The following is a 21,526-nucleotide window of genomic DNA, read 5'->3' on the forward strand; positions in this document are numbered from 1 at the left end:
ACGCCCCCTCCGTTTGTAATTTAGAAACAGCCAATCAATCTAGTGTATTATCTTTGATATGAATAGTCCCCCAAAACTCATGGTTGAAGGTTGGTCTCCAAAGGAACAATATTCAGAGGTAGGGCTCTTTGGAAGTGGCTGTATCATTTGACATAATCAATGGACTAATCCTTTGATGGATTCATAATTTGATGACATTATAGGAGGTGATGTAAGCTGTACCAATCAGGATCTAGTGAGAGGAAGTAGGTCAAGGTTGCCTGCCTTGGAAGTGTTATGTTGTCCCTGACACCTTCCTTGTTCTGTTTCTGGACTGCCATGAGATAAGCAGCTATCAGCCTCCACACCCACATGCCTTGAAGTTCTGCCCCACCTTACTCTTAAACCATCAGAATCTGAACTGACATGTCTAAAACTGTGAGTCAAAATAAAATTTCTCTCTTACTTGGTTTTCATGTTGCTGTGACTAGGATCCTGACAAAAACAACTTAGAGGAAAAAAAAAAACATTTATTTGGGGATCATGGCTTCAGAAGTTTCAATTCATAGAGAAGTGACTGCATTGTTCTGGGCCCATGATGAGGCAGCACATCATGGAGGAAGGGCTCAGCATAAAATGCTGTCCAGCTCATGATGGGGTCAAGAAGCAGAGAAAGGGAGCAGGGCTGCAGGAAGAACAATGCTTTCAGGGCACCCTCTGCTTTACTCCCAGAGACTCATCTCTTTCAGCCACAGCCCACCTGCATGCAGTTAGTGCCCAGTCAGTCCATTCAAACTAGGACAGACAAATTAGATTACACAATTCAATCATTCACCAGTGAATTTTCCTGTATTATCATAGGAGCTTTGGGGGGACATCTAATGTCCAACCATAACATGTTCTTTCTTGGTATTTTAAATTTTTATTTTTGTCACAGTGAAAAGTTGAGAAACACAACAGGTAAAAAGCAATTGAGTTTTTACTCATGTAAAGCTCTTTAAGTGGCTTTTGTACTATATAACTCAAAAATGTTGATGAGATATATATATATATATATATATATATATATATATATATATATATATATATATAATTATCGTGTGTAGATATAATGTAGTAGATATAACTATAATGGATAATGTTAGTCAAAATTTTATTTGTTAAAAATGTTCAGACAGATAATATCAACCACATATGGAATTTTCTGAGAGCTGTCCATTGTCATTGTCATTTATTGACTCATTCCAAAGATACATTGAAATATCATGTGTTCCATTTGGAGACTCTACTACACTAGTGAATGAAATAAGTAAAAATAAAAATCTCTGCTTGTGTAGATCTTTTTCCATATGAGGGAAGGGAAATGATAGATGAATAAAGAAAATACAGACTATGTCAGATGGTAGGATGAACTATGCAGAAGGAAAGAGAGAAATCATAGAAATGAAGAAGAGAGAAGGCTCAAAATAGGGAGAAGAGGATTGATTTGCCAATAAAATCAGGTGTTGAAGGAACCCAGTGTCATTTATATTCCTGAAGGTAGTTTGTTCTGTCCACTGTCTGAGGGAGGAGACTGTAGGCAGAATGCTATTCCTTAGGATTGAAACTCATCATTGAGAGATTTTAATATTGGCAAAGCAATAGATAACTCAAAGTATGTGTGGTTTATGCACAGGAAGTAACCAGATACAACAAGAATATTCATGGTGGGGTTAATTGCCTTAAATAAGATATGATGGTGTTCTTTTCTCCTTTTGATCTACTGTGTGGTAGGTGTTTTCAGTCCTCCAGGTTTTTATTTTATTTTGTTTTGTTTGCTTGTTTGTTTGTTGCAATACTGAGGATTGAACTCAGAACTTCACACATGCTAGGCCAGTGCTCTGCTATTGGGCTATATCTCTGGCCTATTTATTAGTTAATCTTAATCCCTATGTCACACAAAACACTGTTCCTTCAATTAATTTGTCCAACATTTGGAGGGAAATCAATTTAGCTGGTTAATATTGTCCAACATTTGGAGGGAAATCAATTTAGATGGTTATTATTTTATTGATATTTTCATTGTCAATCATTGCATTTCTGTGTATTAAGATATGGCATGTTGTTGGCTTAATAAACTGACTTCTCAGCATAAGCACCACATTTTCATATTTAAGTATTGTTGCTCTCCAGGTGTACCTGAGGGCCTGCATCCCCATTTCAGTGATGATATTCATTATTTCAGACTTCTTTAGTCCATGTGATTTGGCATTTCATTGTGTCCCATTGTTCAAGGACAAAATTTTATTCTTAGATCATCAATTTGACATCATTTGGAAAAATGTCAGGCCAATTAGATGCATGAACTTTGGTAGCCCATTGTTCAACAGGAAGATGCAGTATAATAAGTTGATTCTTCAAAGTGATTTATTCATTAGGCTTTTCTTACATGTCTCTAAAACTGATTTTTAAGTGTCTTATCCAAGAAAAATATGGTATTTTGGGCAAGATGTTATTAGAACACAGGTGTTTTTACATCAGGATTATGAGTGTTTTGAGCCTTGGCTTCCTTAAGAGTCAAACAGCAGGCCCAGAGCCTCCAGATAGCACATTCAGCCTACTTGTCTCATCATTGAACTGGGTTCTCCAAAAGCAATTCCAGCAATGTTCAGGGAAGCAATAGTCTCTACCATAATGGAAGAACCTTGTTCAGGATTTTAAATGTTGAAATGTTAGCTCAGGAGCAGGCAAACCCTTTTAGGTAAAGGCTCAGATTCATGGCCACATATTTCATTTGTTTCACAAAGTCTACTCTGCCATTTCATGATTAAAGCAGCCACAGCTAACATATGAGCAAATGAATATTGCAGCATTCCAATAAACTTTATTTAAGGACACTGATTTTGAAATTCTTATTGAAAGAAATATTATTCTTGACCTTTTACCTCCCAAGTAAAAAAAAAATGGAAAAACCAAACTATTGGGTTTTGGCCCATAGTTTACTGATCCTTGATATAAGTGGGGTTTTGTTTTGTTTTGTTTGGTACTGAGGATTTAACACTGGGAGGCTATACCACTGAGATATATTCCCACACCTTTTCACATTTTTTTAAGACAGGGTGATGCTATATGTTTTAGGGCCTTGGTAAATTTCTGAGGGTGGCTTTAAATTTGCCATCCTCCTGTCTTAGCCTCTTAATACACCAGGAGTACAGGCATGTGCCACCATGCCTGGCTCTGACATTGAGTCCTTAATCTTGTATGATTTTTATTTTTGTAAGTTTTGTGAAATGGAGTTATTTAAATGTAGAAGATATACAATCAATCAACAAATATATGAAAAAAATATTCATTATCTCTAGCAATTAGAAAAATTCAAATCAAAACTAATGCTTTCCTGGTGACATTCCTTAATTTATTGCCTGATTTTTTGTATTTTGTTGTAAACTAGTTATTTGTTGACATGATTCAGACTTGACATTTAACCAGATATGTTGGGAATGTATAGGAATGAATGGATTATTTGAAAAAAAAGGTTTATTGTTCATTTAAGTCTACTTTGACAACATTCTCCTTAATCTCTCTGAGATTCATTGCCTATATTTGCATACTAAATATTTGACTATGCATTCAATTTTTTAATTAAATTATTTATTCCAATTTGTTATATATGATACCAGAACGCAATTCATTTCATATTACACATATAGAACACAATTTTTAAAGTCTCTGGTTGTACCCAAATATTTTCACACCATTCGTGTCTTCATATATGTACTTATAGTAATGATGTCTAACTCATTTCACCATCTTTCCTACCCCCAAACCCCCTTCCTTCCTCCCCTGCCCCTTTCCCCTATCTAAAGTTCCTCCATTCCTCCCATGCTCTGAGCGCCATTGCCATTATGAGACAGCATCCTCATATCAAAGGATACATTCAGCTTTTGGGTTTTGGGGATTGATTTACGTCACTTAGCATTCTATTGTCTGAATCCATCCATTTACCTGCAAACGCCATGATTTTATTCTCTTTTAGTGCTGAATAATGTTCCACTGTGTATATATATCAAAGTTTCCCTATCCATTCATCTACTGAAGGGCATCTGGGTTGGCTCCACAATTTAGCTATTATGAATTGTGGTGCTATAAACATTGATGTGGCTATGTCCCTGTAGTATGCTGTTTCTAGGTCCTTTGGGTATAAACGGAAGAGTGGAACAGCTGTGTCAAATGGTGGTTCCATTCCAAGTTTTCCAAGTAGTCTCTATACTGCTTTCCATATTAGCTGTATAAATTTGCGGTCCTAATGTATAAGTGTGCCTTTTTCCCCACATCCTCACCAAGACTTACTGTTGTTTATATTCTTAATAGCTGCCATTCTGAGTGGAGTGAGTGGAAATCTTTAGTTTGCATAAGTAATCTTATGCAAATAGTTTTGATTTGCATTTTTCTAATTGCTAGTGATGATGAATATTTTTTCATATATTTTTTGATTGATTGTATATCCTCTTTTGAGAAGTGTCTGTTCAGGTACTTGGCTCATTTATTGATTGGATTATTTGGTTTTTTTTTTTTTTTTTTTTGATGATAAGGTTTTTGAGTGCTTTATATATCCTAGAGTTAGTGTTCTATCTGATGGGCTTGTAGTAAAGATTTGCTCCAATTCTTTAGGTTCTCTATTCACCTCACTGATTGTTTCTTTTGCTGAGAAGAAGCTTTTTAGCTTGAATCCATCCCAATTATTGATTAGTGGTTTTAATTCTTGTTCTATAGGAGTCTTATTAAGAAAGTTGGGGCCTAATACAACATAATGAAGATGTGGCCTGGTTTTTCTTCCAATAGACACAAGATCTCTGGTTTAATTCCTAGGTCCTTGATCCACTTTGAGTTGAATTTTGTGCATGGTGAGAGATAGGGGTTTAATTTCATTGTGTTACATGTGAAGTTCCAGTTTTCCCAGCACCATTTATTGAAGAGGCTATCTTTTCTCCAATATATGTTTTTGGCACCTTTGTCTAATATGAGATTGCTATAATTATGTGGGTTTGTCTCTGTGTCCTCTATTCTGTACCATTGGTCTACCTGTCTGTTTTGGTGCCATACCATGCTGTTTTTGTTACTATTGTTCTGTAGTATAGTTTAAGTTCTGGAATAGTAATACCACCGGCTTCACTCTTCTTGCTAAATATTATGCATTCAATTTTTAATTTTTTTAGTGCAAGCTACAAATATCCATCAATCCATATCTTGAGATGTGTTGTTTAAATACTTCTGGAAAAAGGGAGAATGACATAGTTGAGGAATTTCTCATCTTCATCTGTTTTGAACAGAGACCATTTGTACATATACAAAAAGCTCATAGTTAGGTTCATCTACTCTGTTGTGAAATGTTCAGTTTACTCAATGGCTTTGTTTTTCTTCATGCAAGAAGATACAATACATGTGAACTTCTTAAAAGCATGGAATGATCATGGATTCATCATTTTGTCAATATATTTGAAAACTGGCTAAAAATCACTAAGGAATATCCAAATGATAATATTCAGTCAGTGAAAGAAATGAAGTGTGAATGCAAGAGAAATGAAGGATGCAGAGTGTCTAATTTGAAGTCTGAATATCTTGACAGTTATACAATGGGAAAGCATAGACTCTTGCATAGATGCGCATGCTGCAAGTTGGTAGAGCCATTAGCATAGATTTTGGAAATTTGATTAGTTGTAATAATGAACAGATTCTGAGGGTCTTGGGGTATATAGCAGGGGAATGGATTCCTATGCCCACCCCAAATTTCTGTATTATTAGCAAAGGACATTTCATAGGTGAAACATTTCACTAATCTTTCCAGAGTCCTGTCTTCACAAATTATTCTTTACAATTCATTGTTCTTTTCTTTGCATGTTGCCTGCATTTTTGCCAAGTATCCATTACCAATTAGTTCATGGCTTGATACTGTTGTAATATTGAGATATTTTTTTAAAACTTTGATTATTGCAAGATAACTGGTAGGTATTTAGTTTTCTTTACATTCCTATCTCCTGTATTATTATATTTAACTCACATAATTATAAGAATTCCTTACATAAAATATGTTCTAATGTAACCCTGATCTTTTGCCAACTGAAGCACCTTTAAGAGAGTTTTTATTCTAAGAGGAAATGTAATATTATTCCATTTTCTCTGGGAGGTATATAGACTGAGTAGGTGAAGATGGGTAGGAAAGGCAAAGAATTGGCAGCTCAGGTGTGTCAAGTTATCTGTAAGTCTCAGGGGCTGGGAATGAAAGACAAGAAATATGAGCGGAGATGGTAATGGGAGGATTTGGGTAACCCCATCTGGCCAAGTACTTTGGTGACAGTGACAATGCACTTTTCCTGTGCTGGTGGTGATTCCCCACATGTTAGCTAGGTGCATTCCACTTCTTCCTTATCATTCAAAATTCCATTCTTAGAATTTGAATGTGGCATTAAAATTTTATGTATTTCTTTACTTTGCAGTGATGGGGATCAAACCCCAGGTCTGGCACATGGTAGGCAAGCAGTCTATTGCTTAGCTACATCCACAGCCCTGAAATTTCCTTTATTTCTCACAATTAGAGTGAAGTCATCTTGTTTTAATTTGAATCTCTTGAAATTTAAAGCTGTACACATTCACTGGCATGAAAGTTGAAAATTCAGTTTAAGTCAGCATTCTTATTTTGTTCCCAAAACATCTCCCTCATATGCCTTCCTCACACAACTACCCTGTATGGTATTTGTGGACAGAGATTGGTAGACACTGGGAAGATTCTTATCTCGTCTAGTCATCTGCTGTCTTGTCCTCTCAGTACCCAGAACACAGAATCCTGACATTCTCAATTTAATTTAGAAAATGTTTTAATAATAACCACTGTCTGATAATTCCCAGTTACTCTGGCCAATCCATTTAAAGTGTGTATTTCAGTGGAGAGATTTGACTAGGTAATAAGTTTTACGTGTAATTGAAATTTTTTCTTTCTAATTTTCATTTTTCTCTTTGAAAAGATAATTGTCACATTGTTTTTGGGACTGGTCACAGGCACCATTATCCTTTTGCTGAGAGATGATTGCACTGAAATTCGAAATAGTTAAGTAAATTTGAATCTCAATTTTATTTTTCTGTTTTTTTGAATTTTATAATTTCTATTTTTTTATTTATTTATTTTTATTTTTTATTGGTTGTTCAAAACATTACAAAACTCTTTACATATCATATTTCATACATTAGATTCAAGTGGGTTATGAAGTCCCATTGAATCTCAATTTTGTGAAAATGCTCTTACTTTGATGTAACTAATGAAAATCTATTCAGAATTTGAATTTATGACAATACATGGCAAACATTGCTGTTTTATTATGGGGTAGGATCAGATAGTGTATTGAAACGTGAATGGAAGAGTTAATTTTCGGTTTCACATATGTATGTACGTGTGTAAATTACACGTCACGGACATATCCTAACCATTTTGAAGTGCACAGTTTAGTACCAAAATGTCCATTTATGTTGTCACCTGTCAACACCATCCAACTGCCGACCCTTTCTTTATCTTCTCAGGTGGAATCTTCAACCCACCTTAGAGTAACTACCCATACTCATCATTGCCAGCTCTGCAACCATCTGCAACTTTCTGTCTCTGAATGTGGCCATTCTAGGAAACTTACCAATGTGAAGTCATACAATACTTGTCTTTTCATGACTGCCTTATTTTCCTCAGCATAAAGTCCTTAAGTTTCTTCCAGTTGAAGCATGGGTTATATACTTTTTTTAAAGCCAAATAATATATGTGTAGAAACAACATTGTATTTATCCACTCATCCATTGCTGAAAATCAGGGTTGCTTACACCTTTGAGCTCTTATAGTCATGTTGCTATGGGTGGGCACACACTTGTCTGAATCTTTCTTTCAACAGTCATTTGGGGCAGATACCCAGCAGTGGAATTGCTGGGTCATGTGGTAATTTTTTGAATACCTGCCAAAGCCTCTCCTACTGCATTTTACATTCTTAACAGCAATAAAGTTACAATATCTTCTCATTCTCACAAAAACTTACTTTGTTTTCAAATAACAGAGATCCACATGATCTTTGGAGAGATGTTTGTTTTTAGTCCTTTGCCAATTTTTAAGTTGCATTCTTTGGTTTTGGGGTGTTTTGTTGTTGATGATGATTGGAATTCTTTATAGTTATGGATTATTCATTCATTTTTCAGATATATGATTTACAAATATTTTATTCCATTTTGTGGGAGTTTTTTTTGCACTCAGTTCATAATGCCTTTTATGCTGAGATGTTTTTGATTTTCAAATATACTTTTGCTGTCTTTTCTTTGGTGGTTTGTGAGTTTCCTCAATTTTGGTGTTTGTATGACTTGGGAGTGTAAGATGTATGGATGGGAATCAGTTGTTCCTAACTCTGTATGGAAAGCACTTACGTTAGTGTCGTGCTCCTTTCTTGTTTCAGTCATAATGTGCCCTTAAAACTCTATTCCTAGGTGTCATTTTAAACAGCTGCTCATGTTCTAAACATAGATTCTCAACATTTCAGAATTCATGGTTCTCATCACAATTCATGTATACAGAAGCACTTCTCACTAGGCACTGAGCTTCATGCTTGACATCTATAGCTAATGTTAACTCCCAAGGGCCAGAGAAGTGGGTGGTCTCACCTCCATTTTACTGTTGAGAACTTTGGAGCTTGATCTTTGTCCCAGATGCTGATTCTGATCCAAATAATGAGATGGTGTTTTGTTTGTTGTTTTGTTTTGTTTTGTTTTTGTTTTTGTGCTGGGAATTGAACCCAAGAATTGAAGGACATGACAACTATCCTGGGGGAGAAACAGTGTTAATCTTGATCCCCACAGGTAGGGAAGGAGGAAAGGAAAAGACTAAGGAAAAGAAAAGGAAGACATGTCAGTTTTTAAAAAAGCCTCCTGTGTTTGAGCAGCAAGATGCATACCAAAAGCCTGAAGTGAACTCTGGATACAAGCAAATTGTTTTTGAATGAAAAATAACCATAAAAATTCTTTATTTCAATTTATTTATTAAAGTGAATTTTCCTTTTTGTTGAAGTAGATGGTGTTTTCTTACAAAAAGATGACTATTACATATGTTTTCCAGAGTTAAGTCACTTTTTTACCTTCTTCAGGAAGAGATCTCTGGATTTGTTTTTTTTTTTTTTTTTTTTACAACTGTTAGTGTCTGTACCCTGTGTATATGCTATTTCTTAACAAAGATCAGCAGAATCACAGGGTTTTGAGGCCATGAAACATGTATACTGTGCAGCAAGAAGACTGTGTTGAGGAATCTGTCATCAACTGCAGTTTGAAAGAAGTGAAAACCTGACCATCACAGCTTTAGGTCAAAAACTTCAGAGAAATTCATGAGTGTAGTCGTTTCTTCAGATGTTTTCTGGAGAAATTGGACACTAACATTATTTTAATTTGCATTTTTGACTATCATTACCTACTTTTTTAGAATATTTGGACTATGTGAGAGTAGCCTCTGTGTGTATGGTTCATTTACCTCTGCTTTGGATGATCAGGTGATTAGTGATGACTGTTTGGGTAAGAAAATGAAGTCTCAGCTTCTTCTCTGGAACCAGGGGTTAGAACTTTCTTTGGACAGGAATATCCATCCTTCATTTGACATTGCTGTGAAGGCCAGTGGTTTAGGACTGTTCTTGGAATCAAGTGGTATCTTAGCAATTCCTCTTACCTATGTAACTGAGGAACTGGGTTTGAATCCTGTGTAGAGCGTGAGCCACTTTGACTTTATAGCCTTAATGTGTTGTTTTGACAGGTAAACAAATTAGGAAAATGATGTTTTTTTTTTAAAAAAATGGATCTATTAATCCCACTTCAGGGTGTTCACACAAAATATTTGAAGTCAATTAGTTGAAGAGGGATCTTCACTCCCGTGTTCATTGTAGCCCTGTGCACAATAGTCAATTTGGACATCAATCTAAGTGTCTGACAGCTAATAAACAGATAAGGAAAATGGGTGAATGCCCCAGGGAATGCTGTTCAGCCACAGGAAAAGGAATTTTACCATTTGTGACACCATAGACGAAATTGAGAACGTTATGCTAAGTAAAACGATCCAGACTGAGAAAGACAAAAGCCACATGTTCTTGCTTATATGTAAATTCTGACACTTTTAGTCTTTTAAAGACAGAGTAGAATGGTGTATGCCAGAATGGTGTATGTGAAGGGCAAAGGTACAAATCTCAGGAAGGCAGGAAGAATAGGATCTTCTTTCTATTGAGATACATTGAACAGGGTGGTGAATGCAGTACATAATAGTGTAGAATTCAAAATTGCTGAGCATAAACTCCAAATGTTCTCACCATAAAAATGATGGAAATTAAAGTATATGAACTTTAAAAGTAATGGATCTCCATAATAGACTCATTTCATTATTCTTTGACATTTTACTCTCTAGGGATGTTTTTTTCTCAGTCTTTTTCATTTTTTGAGACAGAGTCTCATTAAGTTGATTTGGGCCTCCCTAAACTTGTGATCCTCCTGATGCAGCCTCCTGAGTGCCTGAGAATACAGGTATAAGCCACCATACCCAACTAGCATTGAATTCTTGAAGGATAACTTCACTTTGTGCCCCACAAATGTATGAGTATAGTTTGTCAATTTACAAATAAAAATAAATCTGATCTGTATTTATACATGGCACATGAATTGCCACCTTAAAAATCATTGAGTGCATTAAACATTTTTCATAATAAAAACCTGTTTATTATGAAGTAAATCATCTTCTGTCTTAGAAAGGATTTTACTGTTTCCTTTTTCAGAATTATGAATATTACTGTATCATTAAATGTGAGAAAAAAATTAATTGAATTTTTCTTCTATTCCATTGTTTCCCCATGGACCTTCAGCTTGATATTAGGTTTACTATGTACTAAAACTTATTTGGCCGTTTGTCTCTTGCACCTGACTATTTTCTATTCTTTTAATTATTGATGAACTTTCATATTTAAAACAGCCTGCATTCTTAGTTCTTCATTTCTTAGGTGCGATAAATATCTCTCTAGAGAAGCCAGGCTGCACCATAATTTTCTGTTGATGAGAGGCTGTTGTGGAAAAGGATGGACTTAAGTGGGTGATTTGAGATGATGTAGAGTGTTTATTTAAATTGAAAGTACACATTCACACCCACATATGAATGAAGTAAAGTGTACTTACTGCTTGTAGGGAGGATAGCTGTTTTTATAACATGGATATAGGCTGGGAAAACGTGATGATGTATAGGTTTCAAATAAACATTCTCATGTGCATGAATAAAAAGTTTTCTATAAACTCTTTAAGGCAGTTGGAATTGTTCACTTGTGTTTACATTTGAAAAACTTTCTCTTGTTTTTAAGTAATTTAAATGATGTACATATATCCTCTCTTTACATGTTTATAGTAATATCAGTTTAGGTGTCTGATTAGGCAGGGAAGCCCATGTTTTAAGGATGTTGGCAAACTCCCATGGAATCCTTATTTCACTTGAAATATAAACTAGCCGAACACTTTTCTTTCTAACCCTCAATTATTTTACTGATATACATATTAACAGTCTTCACACAGGTGATCTAATTGATTTTTATTATGAGTAAACATCAGTTTGATTTTTTTATCACTTTGGAAACCCCATAGGAAGGTGGTTGTTCCAAATCAAGGATGGTGTCCAGGATTTCTTGTGGTCTTGTGTAGTTCTGGCATTTTCTTTCCACATGCCTTTACTCTTTTGTTACTTTACTTCAAAACCAAATTGAATTGAATACCTTAACCCTTTGAAGCTCTATTTAACTTAAAGTTTCTCTTCATACATTAGGAATGATACTCTGGATTTTTGTGAGTTAAATTCAAGGTGAAAGTATTTTATAACCTAAGTGTTAACACAGGCTGTCATAGCAATGCACCAGACTCGGGGACTTACAGGACAAAACTTTGTTTTGTTTCAGTTGTAGAGTCTGGGAGTTTGGGTTCAGAGCTCTCTTCCAGCAGTGGCTCCTGTGAGGGTCCCGCTCTGCCTATAGATGGCGCCGTCACCCTGCATCTCTCATGGCATAGAGTTTCTGGGGTTTCTTGCTCTTACCAGGGCACTGGTCCCATCATGGGGGCTCCACTCTCATGACCTTGCCTAAACCTCATTACTTAAGTTACCAATCTCAAAAAAACAAGTGCCAAATGTTTTCTCTGACATAAGGTAACTGACTCATAGTGGGGTAGGGATGGGAGAATGGGAAGAATAGATAAACTCTAGATAGGGCAGAGGGGTGGGAGGAGAAGGGATGGGAAATAGGGTTAGAAATGATGGTGAATGTGATGGACATCATTATCCAAAGTACATGTATGAAGATACGGGTTAGTGTGAACATACTTTATATACAACCAGAGGTATGAAAATCATGGTCTATATGTGTAATAATATGAATTGTAATGCATTCCACTGTCATTTCTTTACAAAATAAATAAATAAATAAATAAATAAAATTTAAAAATATACCTCCCAGTACTATTGCGTTGGAGGTTATTTCTTTATCATATGAATTTTAGTGAATATAAGTCAGTGCACAGCAGTCCACACAGAAATTTCAATATGTACTATAGTGTGGAGTAACCAGGGCACCACTGAGGACACTCAGGGAGAGCCCTGATGGGGTGATGCTTTCCTGTCTATTTAAATGGAAAAGTTCCACTTTTTAAAAAAATGTCTTTGATTTTACATTACTTCTGGAAGGAGTTCTGAGGAAAGAAACCAGCCTAAGAGCCCTGATTTGACTGAGCTGCTTTTATTCCCATTTTCTCTTGACAGAGCACTGATGCTCTTCTTCCTGATGGTCTACCTGTGTCGCAGAAGAACATTGGCAGTGGATCTCTTCACGATCCAGAAGAAGCGGTTTGTGTGAGTTGGACTCTGTTCATGGAAGGGGCATTGCAGCCTGGTGGGCAAACTGGTCACATCCAGAATTGGGCCAAGGATTTCATAATGGGGATAACTGGAAAATTTATTTTCTTCTCATTTCTTTCCCATATCTTATGTTTAAAATTGTCATATTTAAATTGTGTCTATTTATCTTGTACAACAAAAGCTTTTAAAGTAGATAGAGTTTACCAATATTATTTGAGAAAAGCAGTCTTCAATGGAGTGGAAAACCAAGAGCATATGAGGTCTGCTACTAAGGGAAAAAAAGTATCAAGGTTTGGGTGTGGTCAGCAAGTCCCCATTTTGCAGAGAAAGTGAGGAATAAAAGGGTTGAGAATTATCTTTGGTTTTGAGAAAGTAATAGGTCATAAAGTCCCTCTCTAGGAAAATTCAGGAGATTTGGTAGATATTTAAGTGTTAAGTATCAAACTGGAGATGGGATATGAAGTTTACAAAGAGTATGTGGCCAAGCGCAGCCCTGAGTGGATCAAAGAATGGAGAGATCCAGAGGGCAGCCTTACAGGAAAAAGCAGGATGGTTTTGTTCATTGTAGTTTTCAAAGATGGAGGAGATTTGCCCGTGCCTACATGCCCAGGAGTGGGATCACCACAGAGGGAAGGAATGAAGGTAGTGATGAAAGAGTTTGGAATTTGGAAAGAGAGGCATTAGGAATAGCAAAGATTAAGGTTTGGTATCTGACAAGGGTATCTTGTTGAAAGGCATGATCATTTTCTTGCTTCAACATAAGAATTGATTTGATGGGCTGGAGATGTGGCTCAGCGGTAGCGCGCTCGCCTGGCATGCGTGCGGCCCGGGTTCGATCCTCAGCACCACATACCAACAAAGATGTTGTGTCCGCCGAGAACTAAAAAATAAATATTAAAATTTCTCTCTCTCTGTCTCTCCTCTCTCACTCTCTCTTTAAAAAAAAAAAAATAAGAATTGATTTGAAAAGAGGTTTTGGGATCTTCATCTATGTTGGATAGAGATGATTCTTTTGTTCTTTTACTGTTTGCTTAATATTATACTGATATTGGCACAATTAATATTTACAAGTACACAGGGAGATACACCAGCTGTACTCATCCCTTCTTTTCTTTAAGGATCAAAGCTATGGATGGAGACTCTCTTTGTCATGAGTATAACAAGTTCACCTTCATATTCACTGGTGGGAGGAAGAAAAGCTTCTTTTTTGGAGGGGAGGAGTACTGGGGATTGAATTCAAAGGCTTTTGATCACTGAGCCACCTCCCCATGCCCATTTTGTGTTTTATTTAGAGACAGAGTCTCACTGAGTTGCTTAGCACCTCTCTTTTGCTGAGGGTGGCTTTAAACTTGCAATCCTTCTGTATCAGCCTTGAGGGCCTCTGGGATTACAGGCATACACCCAGTGCCAAGCCAAGCCAGAAAAGCCTCTTTTACCAAGCCTCTATTACCACTGATATTAGCCCTTTCCAGTGAGCTAGCCTCAGAGGAAAAGCAGAGGCTCCGAGGAGAATGAGGAAATGCAGACTCTGTATTCCTGGAGGGGTAATGTGAGGCCAGAGGGGATGGAAGCAGGAAGGGTGCTGCCATGAGAGAGGTTCATAGTATGGGGCTGATGTCCCAGAGAGGATTCACCTGCGATGGGGAAGGACATGGGGGGATGAGCACAGAGCTTGTGGGCAGCTGCAGGGTTAGACCTGGTGGCAGCAGGAGTCTGAAGAGCATCTTATCTGGGCTGTGCCTTTTTATTTTATTTTTTTTCTCTTTTTTTTTTTTATTGGTTGTTCACAACATTACAAAGCTCTTGACATATCATATTTCATACATTAGATTCAAGTGGGTTATGAACTCCCAATTTTTACCCCAAATACAGATTGCAGAATCACATCGGTTACACATCCACAATTTTACATAATGCCCTATTAGTAACTGTTGTATTCTGCTACCTTTCCTATCCTCTACTATCCCCCCTCCCCTCCCCTGGCTGTGCCTTTTTAAACTAACCTGGCATGTGTGGTGTATATTTTTATTCTATAGACATGAGTCCATCAGTGGGTATTACAGAGTGTCATCTTATTTCTTTGGAAGTCTTTTGCTTGATTTACTACTCGAGATGATATTGACAAGTTTTGTATTTATTTATACACTATACTTTATGGCCGGTAAGTAACACGACAAAGAGAATGTGTCTTTACTTTTGGATATGTGGAGAAGTTAACTTCTGTTTGCAAACATGTATTTTGTTCCCCAAATGGCAAAGCAATCTATAAGGAAGAAAGCATGTGTCTATTGAGTACTTTATAAATAGCTGGTTAATGAGGACACTCTTTTCTAGACTTTTCCCAACTGAACTATTAAAACTACTTATAAAATGGTAATTTACCTATCACCATTTATAAAAGTATACAGATGCTGTGTGTTTTACACAAATATGGTCCAAATTTATAAAATTATTTGAAACTGTGTTAGAGGAGCCAGGATATTTATTGCCTTTTTCTACGTTTTTTTTCTCTCTCTGTATATATTTCAATATAGAGATAAAATATCAATAGGAAGTGTTACCTCTAATATCTGTAGAGACATATATATAGAGATAAGAAATCATTATACACTTATATTCTCTTCATGTTTACTTTTCTAATTAGATAAAGATGATGACTTCGGGGTTTATTGATTTAATGAAATTACTTGTTTGATGAAGTGGACAATATCATTTGTGAATTATACTCTGGGTTTACCCTAGACTCATTGAGTTATCATTTCCATAATTTTCACTGATACACACATACAAACACACACACAAACACATACATTCACACACAACAAAAGTTTCTTTAACAACCCACTATAGAGTTTGAATCATTGATGGAGCTTAAACTTTCCATTTTAGAAATATATGTATGTGATAAGAATTATTCATGGAATCTGGAGCCCTGAACTCCTATCAGTGTTTTTGCAATTGTTCCCAAATCTTCAGATCATATGACACAAAGCATTAGCTCATGATAATTATAAACTACTTTAAGAACTTAACAGCCCTATTCGCAATCACAGTCATGTGGCAATTTGTCTATGAGGACTTAGTGATACCCCCTCTCAGTTATATGGAGGGAAATAATGAAATTGGTGACCCAGGGTGTTAGGACAGAGGATGATTATTTTTGTTCTTTTACTGTTTGCTTAATATTATACTGATATTTTCATAATAAATATTGACAAGTACACAGGGAGCTACACCAGCTGGACTTATCCCTTCTTTTCTTTAAGGATCAAAGCCACGGACGGAGACTTTCTTTGTCATGACCTTTACCCTCCTTATCTTTGGTTTTTCATCCATTTCCATGACCCTGGCTCTAGCAGCAGGTTATAGCAAAGTCTCTATACAAGGAAATGTTGTGGACACTTATTTTACATTTATGCTGGTGAGTATGAACTGTGCTTCTCTGGGTCAGAATTTTTCCCCTTGTTTGTCCCTTCACCTTCTATCATGTAAAACCAGCTTTGAGGATTGTGGGGTGGGCCTCTGATGCTTCAAGGAGGTTATATATTGAAATACAGTTTACATTAGAGAATGTGCAACTTTTCTTCTTCCTCTTATCCAGTCTTTTTTGCCAGTTTCTAATGTAGTTACTTAACTTTGGCCCCATGTACTTACTAATGAGCTTTTGAAAGGGACTTTTTGGTGACATATAAAACCTTCATAGGCTGGGACTTCAAAACCCAGAAAAATTGGCTGATTCCCTCACAAAAAAATCATAGCTCTCTGCCTGCCTTTCATGCTGGTGTTAGAGAACTGCCAGCTGTGTAAGCAGCAGGGGTGGTTTGGTTGGATTCACTACTCTCCAAGGTGAAAGTCAAGCTCCCTGAGAAGTGTATTAGGGGGGTCTAGCCAGATGCCTCTTGCATTTTGAAAACGTTTTAAAATTTATTGGAAAATTCTAAAGTCGATAGTATTAGGTCACCTGTTGTGTGGGTTACTGAGAATCTCTTACATTAATATATTTCTGTTTTATGCTTTTAAAAAGTTGCTTAATCTATCATGCTCCTAAATCTTGCCCTCACTTAGATGAATCAACAGATAAACTGAACAAATTATCAAATTCCCTCCACTACTGTGTCATAATATTGGGGTTCATTTGGGTTTAACCATTCCAGCATAGTTTAGCACACACTATTGCCAAAGTTGAGTTCTTCTGTTTCTGAATTTGGAGATAAATATGAATATGAATATCATTTAAAAAGTGATGTCTTGTTTTTATATCATCTACAGTAACAAAAATGTACTTCAATAAAATAAGATGTTTTGTTTTATTTGATACTTGATTGATTTTTTATTTAAAGGTTTCCATGTAGAATTTTAAAAGCTAGTCATGAAATTGCATTTCATTCAGGATTGCCATGTTATGTATCAGGCACTTGTTAGGTCAATTCTGATATGCACAGGTACACAAACACTATCATTGCTATGCATATCCCAACATACCCTGTACAAATTAGGACAAGTATTATGTGGATTCCTTAGCAGTCCCTCTAGTTCATCTCCAGCATTCCTTCCTGAGTCAGCATTACAATACTGCTTTTTCATAGCTTTAAATGAAGAGATTCACTATGTATTCTGCTGTGCTACACTGCATTCTGCTGTTTATCAGTTCTAGGCTTTGGGTAACCTGAAACCTGTAATTCTGAAGCCCAAACTATTATTAACATCATGGATACAACATGCAAACTTTGTAAATAACAACACTTATTGATGTATGGAAGTAGAGAGGGATATGTGTTGCTCAGGAATGTTCTGTATATGTTTCTAGATTTCTAAGATTTTTAGAGGTAACACATGGTAGAGATATAATTAGAATATTGAGTACAGTCAGCCCTTCAAATACATACTTTATGGATTATAAGATGCAATTGACTACAAACAAAACTTACAAAACAAGTACTGTGTCTGCATAATTTTTCTTTTTTATTCATTATTCTCTAAGCTATTTAGTATGTATAAGTTATATATCTATGGTATAAAATACATACATAGCATTTCTATGCTACTAGGTATTGTAAGAAATATGGAGCTAATTTAAAATCAAAGGATATATATACATTTAAATATGAAGGATTTACTTGGAATTACACACAAATACTATGCTATTGTGAAATAAAGGGCCTTGAGTATCTGCAGATTTGGGTATCTGTATGCATGTGTCCTGGAGTTGATCTCCCTTGCATACCAAGAGAAAAGTATACTTCTTAATCTTCCATTGTGTACTGGTACTGAGGAAGTTAAGTACAAAGTATTGACAATAAGGATCTTTCAAATAAATGGAATATATAATATAGATGTTAGTATATTTTTATTACCTTAAAACCATGAACATCCTTTGCCAGGCAGAGGTTTACACATGTAAAGGAAGGTTAATGTTTAGAATAAGTGCAAAGGATTTCAAGAGTTCTTCCCAGCAGTAATGTGGAGAAGTTTGTAGAGATCTCAAAAGGCATCTTCTGAACAATTTTTCCTGAAATCTCTGGACTCTTCTAATTCATAGTTTTGTTCTGTGCAGATTCTTTCAGGTGTGTCTTTGTATTTTGGAACCAGAAGATCTCAGTTCCCCTGGCTTCAGTACTTCGGCATTCCATATTATGGCTTTATGGTAAGCTGTCCTTACTACACCTGTGAGTGTTTCTCCAAGATGGGAACAGTGAAAATAAAACCCAGCTTTCCCTGCTATGACCTGTGGACACCTCCCACCCAGGAATGTCCTTTCAGGAGCAGTGAATGAGGATTTCCTAATAGCCTTCATTAGCACAAGTTCAGGGCATCATCTGTGGTTTCCTTCTATCATCCAGTTGTTTGAGGGTGAGGAAGGGTGGGGAGAATAAATCTCATAGTAAAGCAGAAATAATGATGTGAAACATTGTTTGCATTCAACAAGGAAATGAGAAGATGGGAGACTAGAATAGGAGATCATGTTGAAAGGGAAATTATAAGAGGAACAAAGGTTATATAACACTCAGCCCTATTGGCTCTAGTAAGCTAACCAACTCCAAAGAAAACAGTGTCTTAATACAGTGCAACCAAGATCCTACCACCTATCATTCATTGTAAGTGCTTTTATTGAAAAGGAGAAGTGTCATTAAAATAAGTCTTCAGTTTTCAATGACCAACAACGTATCATTTTACTTATAAAGCTGTAGAGGTCACAGGGAGAGAAGATGGAAGGGGCTATGGGGTCATCTAACAAGAGATCTTTCTTCTTGGCTAATTGAAAACATCATCCCAACTCTGGACCTCTTGATTCATAACTTTAATCACTTTGCCATGACAGACTGTGGATATGAAGCTTAGTTTGTCTTTTAAATATCATGTTTAGCTCAATAAGCCAATCCCCCAAAGCCAAAAGCTGACTGTTCTGTCTGATATGTGGATGCTAACCCACAAGGGAGAGTGGGGAGGGGAAGAATAGTAGTCCATTGGATTAGACAAAGGGAAGCTAAGAGAAGAGAGGGAGAGGGGATAGGAAGGACAATAGAATTAATTGGACCTAACTTCCCTAGCCTTGTATTTGAGTACATGACCAGTGTAACTCTGCATCATGTACAACCACAAGAATAGGATGCTAATTAGAATAAGTTATACTCCATGTATTTATAATATATTAAAATACATTCTACTGTCATATATAAAACTAAAAAGAAGAAATAAAAAAGACTAGTAAAGATTAAGCTTGAGGATTTCATTGTGATAATTCTTTGGAAAGTTTTTGAAATTTAAAATCATCATGTCTTATTCTTTGTGTCACATAGGCTTTGCAACATAATGAGTTTTTGGGAGGAAACTTCTGTCCAGAACTCAATACAACAACCAGCAATAAGTGTCCTGACTATGTAATGTAAGTTTGTGTCCAGTGTCATCAGGGGTTTACATAATACTGTAATGAGATACAGCAAGTTCCCTGGGCTTATAGCTGGTATGAAAACTTTCAAGGTCAACAAACATTCTGAGCCTATATTTTCCCCCTCATAAATTGAGTCATTGTGCATTAATCAATATGAACATGCTATATTCTGCTACAGTGAAAATTGTACTTATTGTGGAGAAATGTTTGGGCCCTTTCAAAAGATCATGTTGACTTTTTAATTTACAGTTGAGTTTTGAGTAATTTTGAGTTCTCAGTTTTCAGACCATTTAAGTTGAAAATGGGTTGTTCTGACAGTTTAGCAAAGGTTTTAATCTCTCAGTGTATGGGTTCTGTGCTACATGTCAGCTGAGCTCATGTTAGTAAGAAGTTTCAGGGCAGCCATAGTATACATGGAGTGAACATTGTCCCCAAGATTTTGGCCCTTCCTTTTGCTCAGGCCATTGGAAGACACATAAAATCAAGGCCACATAGTGCATGTGTGAGTGTGTGTGCGTGTGTGTGTGTGTGTGTGTATTTGTGTGTGTATGTGTTCTGAAATGGAATATTCTCTCACAGTGGCTATGTTTTTCAGTGAAAGAAACACATATTTCAGCCAATTGAGAAGTAAATATTATTTCTGCATCATGTCCTTAAAACAGAAATGCAGGGGTTTAAAAAATTAAAAGACCTTGTTTTATATTTTAATATTTTACTTTTCTATTATTGCTGCTAATAGGCCAGGTGCCTATTAATGAGAGAAGAGAGAATGCTGATGTCCTTAATCCCTTTTGAATGTTCAAATAACATAGAATAATTTGTAATAATCAGACAAGTTCCTATTTTGAATTACTGACAGGTAAAACCTCTATGAATAGAGTTTTCTCTCCTGGGCCCCCTTCACCTGGGGGTTTCATTTGGGTGTGGTGTCTTTGTAACACAGAGTCACCATCAGGCTGCTAGGCAGGATGCAGTGGTTGGAAACAGGGGAACAGATAAGCAGGAGCCACCACAGCCTAACTATTCACAAAGAGCTATCCTCACAAGAGGAAGGAGGAATCTCTCCTCTAGGCAGAAAGAGGGCATGGCTATTTTAGGAACTGCTAAATGCCAACATGCACAAAAATGGCAGCAGGCAACAACTGTGGCTGCATCATGTATTTTAGTATCAGGTACTTTTCTATGTGGCAGGAATGCTCCATTCTGGCCTGCTTCAGCTGGTTCTTAAGGTCTGAGTCTTTTTTCTGTGCCTGCAGGTAACATCCTGTAGCAGAGTATCTGTGATGCTCATCACAGTGTTTGACTGACAACTGACAGACTTGACTCTGCCTACAAGCCCTTGCTCCCTTTTGGTTTCAGAATTTTTAGCCAATTTTTTTTTCAGGATGGCTATCTCGTGGGTGAGCAAGTTGTCCCCATCAGCAGTCAGTGAAAGATCTGTTGATAATTATTTGTGCTTTTTTTTTTTTTTTTGGCACCATGGATTGAACCCAGAGGCAACTAACCACTGAGCCACAGGCCCAGCCCTTTTTATACTTTATTTAGAGACAGGGAATCACTTAGTTGCTTAGGGCCTTACTAAGTTGCTGAGGCTGGCTTTGAACTCCCCATTCTCCTTACTCAGCTTCGGATCTGCTGGGATTACAGATTTGTGCCATCGCACCTGGCCTATTTCTGGTTTTTGAAGAGGGTAGCATTATATACTTGGAAACAAATGAATCTGGTTTCTACTTACACTAGAAATTTGGTTTATA

At 36.4% G+C, this 21,526-nt stretch overlaps 1 protein-coding gene across 1 annotated transcript in view; it reads left to right on the plus strand.

Annotated features, from left to right (window-relative positions):
* LOC144257160 (broad substrate specificity ATP-binding cassette transporter ABCG2-like) overlaps nt 1-21,079 on the plus strand; it is a 46,447-nt gene extending 25,368 nt beyond the window's left edge. Inside the window, exons 8-9 of the mRNA XM_077803121.1 lie at nt 12,788-12,871; nt 21,029-21,079. Of these exons, the coding sequence (XP_077659247.1) occupies nt 12,788-12,871; nt 21,029-21,079 (135 nt within the window). The remainder of the gene's footprint in view (nt 1-12,787; nt 12,872-21,028) is intronic.
* The last annotated feature ends 447 nt before the right edge of the window (nt 21,080-21,526 follow it).

Source organism: Urocitellus parryii, chromosome 10, assembly GCF_045843805.1.
Source record: "Urocitellus parryii isolate mUroPar1 chromosome 10, mUroPar1.hap1, whole genome shotgun sequence".
NCBI lineage: Eukaryota > Metazoa > Chordata > Mammalia > Rodentia > Sciuridae > Urocitellus > Urocitellus parryii.